Genomic DNA, 8,477 nt, shown 5'->3' on the forward strand with positions numbered 1-8,477 from the left:
GATCACCTCTTGTCTAAGTTTTCTTTGAATTTTGTAGGAAAATGGATCAAAAAGAATTAATTCAAAGATAGTCAAAAAGAATTCATGCCAAATCACAAGTCAAAAGCACAAAAACAATTGCTCAAAACAAACAAGCTAAGCATGGCATGCTATGTGCTTACCATACCTTGAAGAAATCCAAGCTAAGTGTGCTTATGAAAAAACTTACCTTGCCATGAAGAAATCATTCCAAAAGTGTCAAGTAACAAACAAAAATTAATTCAAGTACCATGTGGAAAATGTTGCTTCGACTTGAAGAAAGGTAGGTTCCTTCACCATGGAGAATTTTGTCCAGCAGCTAGGCGTGGAAAAAGAGGAGCTTAGCTCCCAACCAGCCACACAAAACTCACCATGAAGAAAACTAGGTCAACTGACCAAGAAACTTTCCATTTCTTTACTTGAAGACCAATAACATGACTTCATGCATGACATAGGTTATGACAAGCAAGTAGGAGGTGTCATCATAGATGTAACCTAGCCCACAATATGTTGTCCAAGCTAGTTGTCCAAGGGTTAGAAAAAGAGGGTTGGGTGGTTCTAAAAGGCAGATGGGCGGCCAACAGTGGCCTATAAATATGCCTCACTTCTCAACACTTGAACTAATTGTAAAAACACATTTTAAATAGTTTGTAACTTCTTCTTTCTTCTCATTTTTGGTTCTCTCTTATTTTAGGCTTTTCTTAGGCTTTTATTTCATAGAAATTCATAGGGAATGGAGTTGGAAAATGAGGTATAAAAACATGATTTTGTAACCTCATTTGAAACCAAAAGCATTCAATCTTTGGATGGATGACTAATGCTCCAAAATTTGGACTATGGTGTAATTTTCTTGTATTCTTTATCTTCTTCTTCATTTATACAAGTTATTATTTTGGTTATTTTGATTATTTAGAAGTTCTTAATGCGGTTTTAGATTGATCACCTAAAACTTGATTTCAAGATCCAAAAATGTTTCTTCTTAAAGTGTTGACAAATGAACTAAAAATTATAACCTACACCTGAGTTTACTTGCCATATCAAAACATCTATTTTTTGTGATGATGTCAAACTAAAGTCGGCAAACGAAGCGTTGGATTTTTTTAACAAAGAGAGAGATGAAGAGGTAGGAGAAACAAAACTAGAGAGAGTAACAAAATGGACTTGAAAAGGGAATCAAATCCCATTTAATATGATGTGTCATTATTACTTCAAATTAGTGTAAATTCGAAGAAACAAAACATGTGGTCCAATCAATAATCATTGTTTATTAATTATTAAAATATACATTGTATAAAAAGTGATTACATAGTGTGAGTATGTACATAGTAGTATCAGAGACCTTCTATCTATTAACTATATAATAATAAAAAAAGGTATTTGTCATATCATCATAGATACATGTCACCTTTTCATTCACTTTTTTTCCTCCAAAAGAGTTTCATGTTCCTATAGTGAACTCTCACACTATATTCATCTTCTACTATTCTACTATCTATGTATGAATTGAAAGGGTTGTTGGAAAGACTAAATCAAACACTCTATATTTGTGACAACTGTCTAAAGAAGAGACTATTTTCATAAATTAAAACTTGATTTTCAAAAGACATTTATTTTCCTCATGTCATATAATAATATATCTGATAGAATTAATAAAAATATATAAGAAGATATGAAATGTAAGAAATATAATAATAATTAAAAAAATCAAATTCAAAATTGAAGTTATTTTTGTAAATTTTAAATATTTTTTAAAAAAAAAAAAGACTCATATAGTATCACGATTTGATTTCTCTATTTTCATTAAAAAATCAAATTCGAAAATCATAAAATCATTGTTTTCTACAACTTTTAAAAATATTTATTTAAAAAAATCACATAGTAGCATGTTTCAGTTTCATATTTTTATTAGAAAAATCAAATTCGAAATTGTCATTTATTTTTCTTATGTGTTTTAATAAGCAAATACAAGGGTAACACATGTGTTCTTAACAATCCGAATATATGGTAATATGTGTGTTTTAACTATGCGAATGCATGAATAACATGTGTAATCTTAGCAATGCGAATGTACGGGTAACATGTATGTTTTTAACCTTAAGAATGCACAGGTCACATGTGTGTTCTTAACAATATGAATACAGGAGTAACATGTGTTCATAACCATATCAATGTACATATAATATGTATTCTTAATCTTGAGGCAAAAAATAATGTATCGTGCAAATGCATAGGTAACTTGCTAGTGTAGGATGGAAGAAAATAAGGAGAAAATAACATATGATAAATGATGATGTGCAAGATATTTATTTTGTTATACAGTTAATAAACTAGAATTATATGTTTAAAATCTTTATTCAAAAATAACTTGTATGTTGCAACTTATACGGTAACCCTATTATAATAGAAATCTACTACCAATGATAAGTATTATACATAAAATCTATTACCACATAAATAAAACATTAAATCCATCAATAGAAGAACATCTAACCAATATAATAGTTTTATTTATTTTAACATTTTCAAAATTATTTTCTACATCCCTTGAAATTAACTCCCAGTTAATTGAGCTATATGATATGAAATGCGAGATTCAAACCCTTAGAGAGACAAACTCTGACTCTTGCATTTTTGCCCTCTAAAATCTGAGTTTTCTTTAGCAAAAAAAATCAATTTCATGATATTAATATCTAAAAGTATAATTAATGAAGAAGTTAAAGCCTAACTAACCTAGGCCTTAAAAAACAAACCTTTGACAAAAATAGTATCCATGTTCCATATAACAAAACCTAGATACTTAACCAATTCCATCCAATTTTGTTTTTAAATTAGAAGGGCTTAAAGAAACATGTATAAGAATAAAAAGCCATTGAAAGAAAGAGTCTACTCTAGGAATTATATCGGTCATCCCACATTTTGTATTATTTTATATGATAATGTGTTGTAATTGATTAGAATAGAATAAATTCAATTGAAAATTTTAGAAAATAATTTTTTTGGACAATCACTTCCCTCTAATAATATATGAAATATTTATTTTCATCTACTTTAACCATAAACTTCCTATAATAATTTAATCACCAAGAACAAAAGGTTAATTAAGTGATATAATAGTTTGTTAGATCACTAGTAAGATTAAAAGAATAATAGTTAGATTGTTGAGAATATTATTAAAAGTCTATTTATGCAATTTGAAAATGATTAATTATTTATACCTTGACGATACCAAGAAAAATTAACTTTGATCTATATCAAATTTGTTAATTATTATTAGAGAAAAAAGGTCCAGGCGAAGTGTACAATGTCAGATATGAACATTGATTGAAATGGATTTCGTTTGGGTACAAAGATTGAAATGGATTTTTTTTTGGGTACAAAGATTGAAATGGATTTATTACCCTTGATTAGAATCTCAAATATTTATAATAGCCAATCATTAATAAATAATCTCGTGCAAAAATTCAAGACACTAAAGACTAAACTTTTAACATAATAGTATTTTGAACACAACGAGGCTTATTCAAAGCCCTTAATCTTCTTTATTCCTCTCCTCTTTTCTTTCTCTATCCAATTTCTGTGGCAACCAATTTAGGGTTTTTTCCCTTTCGATCTCTGTTGAAATTTCTCAAACGCGCTATGGTAGCTCAACAATCACAACCTCAGATTCAGTCTCCTACACCTTCTACACAAGATGATGCTTTGAAGAGAAACACCGATTGTGTGTACTTTCTTGCATCTCCTCTAACATGCAAAAAGGTTCTCTGTCTTTTCACTCGATTCTCACCTTTTTTAGATTCAATTAAAGAAACCCATATCGTATTTCTTTTGAATTGTATTATTCTATGAATTGTACAAATTAGGGTTTCTGATCCGTATGTTCATGTTTGTTTCAATTGGGGGAAATCATCCCTATATGGGGAATTATGTCTGCAAAAGTTGGGGATTGCGTAACGTTTTTGGTGGATGATGTTATATAACTCTCTCATTGATAATTATGGAATGAATCTCCTCTTTTTTTATTGTTTAGTGTTTTGATTAGATCAAATGTGTGGATTCATTTAGAAAATTATCATAAAAATAAATCATTAAATTAGTAAAAAAAAGTCCTTTTTGTGATAATGCTTTGGTTGTATCTGAAAGCAAGTATTAATTGTTGTGAATTTTTATGTTTTGTTGCTGGCTTGGCTATTTCTTCTAGGTAATATATTTCAACACTTCACTACTAATAAATAATGTGTTTGTATAATTATTATTTAAATCCTAGTATGTGTGAATTTGCTTGAGATAAATCCTCTCCACTTTCAATGGTTTATATTGATAGGCTATAAAATTAAATCCCTGAATTTTAGGGATTTTGAAGCAACGCGTGTTTATTTATATTTCCAATTCTGATTCTGTTGTTTAATAAATCTAGACATATTAAGGAATATCAACATTAGTCTATTAAATATTTTGTACGTGTGCTTTAAAGAACAAGTGTCACTTATCTAGAATGTTAGTTTATGTAGACATATATAGAGTTGGTGTGACATCTTGTACTCTAAACTGTATTTTGTTGTTGGTGTCATTCTAATTTCATCTATTCTTTATTGGAACAGGGAAATGAATGTGAGTACCGCCATAGTGAATATGCTCGGGTTAATCCTAGAGATTGCTGGTATTGGTTGAATGGCAATTGCTTGAATCCCAAATGCTCATTCCGTCACCCAGTGAGTTTTATACCTTGTCTGTTTGTGTACTCTTACTTAACCATTCACGCTTAGGTTTGGATTTCCTTGTCTGCTTTTTGCTAACTGCATTTTGTTTTTTCACTTGTAGCCTCTTGATGGCCTGTTAGGAACACCGCCAGCCACTGCTTCTGCGCCATCTTTGCCATCTATTCCACTGTTACAGCATACAACACTGTCTGCAACACATGCACCATATAATTCTAGCAAACCAGCTGTTCCTTGCATTTTCTTCCATAAAGGGCTTTGCTTAAAAGGTGACAGATGTGCTTTCTTGCATGGACCACTTCCTAATAATGGTAATAAAGTAGTTACCCAGGACCGAATGAATAGCCAAGGAACTGAGATTCAGAGTTTTAAGAAGTCATTTGGAGGAATTGAACAGAATACACAGGAAAGGAAAATTTCCCAAGGGATTGTTGTGAAGCCAGTTGGAGATCTTGAAGCTAAACCTGCACAAAAAGGTGAAACTGCTCCACAAAGGAATTTTTTTGAGTTGAAGAAGAATGTGCCACCAACATCTGCAGGATTTGAGGATGAGGCTTCTAGATTCAAGATAACAAGTACTCCTTCAGTGATCAATGAGTCCACTGTAGTTCGGTCTAGTCATCTGCATCAAGCTTATGTGCCAGATGATCGTAGCTTCCACAATGGTAAGGACAATGATGAGTTTCTTAGAGAAACCTCTCCTGGGTTTGATGTTCTTGTTGCTGATGAACTTAGGAATTCTGATTATTATCATGGGGATGATGAATTTGGCAACGCAAGAGGTCAAGATGATCTAGGACATTCTTCTGACTATAGTTTAGCAGCTGATATTGGCCGAGATAGATTTCATGTGCCAGAGACAAATATGTGGGAGCAGCATACAAAGCCACCAGCCCATTTGGAAAAAAGGACTCATCACAGATCTGACAGTCCTAACAATGCTGAGGTCTCAGATCTCCGAATTCATTTATCCAAGCGCAGGAAGGGTAATGGTTTGAAATCTGTTGTCACACATGATTATGCTGTTGAAAGCCATGGTGAGGAACATAGTTACCGAAACTTCTCTAGGAAGGATTCACTCCAGTTACCTTTGAATGCGAGCTCCCTCAGTAATCGCTTTCGAGGAAGAATAAAACTCCCAATAAATGGTGGTGATGGTCACCCAGAGAGGGAATCAGACAGAGGAAGAATTAGGAGCAGATTGTCATCTGGAAGGTTACCAGCCCCTCATCAAGGATGGCTTCAAGATAGAATTATAGGAAGGGTGCAAGATGGCGAGAGGAGAAACTTGAGGGATCGACCGGTCGGGAGAGAACTATTGGGGGACAGAACCAATGAATTTTATGCCCCAAAACGTCTTTCTGAACTTAAAAATGAGAGCAGTGAGAATAGGGAGCAGCGATTTCTGGGAAAGAGAAAAAGTTTAAGGGATCAACAATCTGATGATGATTTTCAGTTTGAAGGTCCAAAACCTCTTAGTGAAATTCTGAAGGAGAAGAAGAGAGGAGTTGGAGCTGGTGCAGCCTCCCAGAGTGGTAGCTCATCTGAGAATAAGAATAGAGAAATTACCCACAACTCAGATCACACATCTCTCACAAATACACAGAACGGAGCATTGTCTGAGACCATGGAGAATGTCAAGAACCGTGAAGAAGGATCCAAGTCTCATGTTACTGATGCAGTTGGAAAAAATGTAGATAATATTGATGCAACTCATGGTCAATCATCCGAGGAAGGACTGATCTATGATGAAGCAGCGGAAGATCAGGAATACGAAGGTGGTGATCAGAGGGACGATGTGGAATATGATTATGATCAAGTTGATGAGGGGGACTACGAGTATGAACAAATTGAGGAGGGTGAAAATCTAGAGCAAGAATACATGGATGAAGAAGAAGATGGGGATGACTTTGCTAAGAAGATTGGTGTCATACTTACATAAGTATGGAAAAGCTCAGATACAAATAAAACATCTTTTGCTCTTTGATATAAACAAGTTCTAGTGGACCTTCTAAGTTTTATCTAGGTCTCTCTCTCGCACTGTTCACTGCAGCGTTTCCTGCTTAAATTTTACTTGTAGAACTGGGGTGGTATCTTTATCAGTTTCTTTTCTTGTATTAATCAATTAATCCTTTTTTTCTTATTTTACTTTGTTTTTTTGGATTAGATTGAGTGGATATTTTTATGTAAGAAATGGCATTTTGCTGTGCTATCATGCAGAGTGCAAGCCTTGTAACATTAGAAAGTTAATAATAATTTTAGCATTCACTTTACAGTTTTCAATTACCTTGACTTATCTGGTCAATTTGTTTAGTGATTGTGGGACTTTAATCTCACTCCTATATTCCTTGTTTACTTCCCAATCCTCACACACTTATACTAAACTTCACATAAATATTTTTTGAAAATAATTGTCTATTTAGAGAATAAAAATTTGTTTTAATATAATGCGTCCATTTATAATTTCAAGATTAAATGCTTATTTTTAATAATGGGGAGAATAAATGATAAAAGATAAAATAAAGTTTAAAGGGTAGTAATAGTCCATTTGCGAGTTGGGTTTCGGAGGGAAATGAAGAACAATGAGGAATTTTAGAGTTATCTCACAAATGTATTTTATGACCTCAAAACCTTTTATTTCCCTTTATTTCTCTCTAAAATCTAACTTGTAAATGATGAAATTAGATACTGACCTTCTGAATTTTAATAGAAATAAATTATTTTTCTTAATAGGTGTTTATTTTAAACTGGAAGGATTTCTTAATACTTGTTTCTTGTAGTTATTTGAAAATGTGGATAATAATATAACTAGATACTTGATCTCTTGCTGTCAGTTCCGCCTCAAATTGGACATATTACTTTTTGAATGTGGCATAACAGTTTCTGTTGTACTATACAAATTGTGGTGAATTTCCCACTTCACCTAGTTGGACTAGAAAGTCTGCATGTATGTAAACAACATTTGTGTTAGTACTTATAACCATAAAAAAGGGCATTTGTGTTTTAAACGGAGTTTATTTAACACGTGAAAATAGTCTTAAGCTTGGAAATGAGTATTAATGACATAGTAATTTCAAAAAGGAATAAGAATGTTGACTCTAAAGTATGAAAATGAGTATATTTCAGTTTAGGATCAATTAATAGGTTGACACTTTTATCCAGTGTTGTTAGAACTGGACCGAACCGGACAGTCCGACCGGTCTGACCGCTGACCGGACTTAAAAACGGCTTTGGTTTGCCGTCTTAACTGAATGAGAGTTGGACCGCTTTGAACCGGAAAAAATCCGGTCCGACCATGTTAAACCCGGTTAAACTGGATTAAACCGGGAAATAAACCAGACGACTAACTTAAAAATAAAAAAATGGGACAATGTAATATTTTGTTTTACTACGGTCCAAAAAAAGATAAAGAGGTATTATTTCAATATAGTTATACATAATTATTAATTATATAAAGTTTTACATTTATATATAACTATATATTTATAAATAAAAATTATTAATTATGTACGAAATCACCCGGTCAGACTTGACGGTTTAACCGTTTAAACCGGTTAAACCTAATACGAAACCTCTGCCGGTTTGACGTCCGGCTCGGGTTTCACAACACTGCTTTTATCACTACACATCAAATCAATGATAAATATACTTTTACTTTTCATTTAGAGATAAATTCACTTTGACCCCTTTACTAATTACTAACAAATGACATTGAGCTATTAATGTACGTGTGATTTGGGAAAT

The 8,477-nt window shown here is 32.6% G+C and overlaps 1 protein-coding gene across 1 annotated transcript; it reads left to right on the forward strand.

The window, feature by feature from the left end:
- Window positions 3,503-7,010, forward strand: LOC109359705 (zinc finger CCCH domain-containing protein 17-like). Its single transcript, XM_019604403.1, has 3 exons — window positions 3,503-3,774; window positions 4,617-4,727; window positions 4,837-7,010. Exons 1-3 carry the CDS (start codon window positions 3,655-3,657, stop codon window positions 6,673-6,675), a joined length of 2,070 nt encoding a protein of 689 aa, XP_019459948.1. The 5' UTR covers window positions 3,503-3,654; the 3' UTR covers window positions 6,676-7,010.

This window comes from Lupinus angustifolius, chromosome LG01 (genome assembly GCF_001865875.1).
Source record: "Lupinus angustifolius cultivar Tanjil chromosome LG01, LupAngTanjil_v1.0, whole genome shotgun sequence".
Classification (NCBI taxonomy): Eukaryota; Viridiplantae; Streptophyta; class Magnoliopsida; order Fabales; family Fabaceae; genus Lupinus; species Lupinus angustifolius.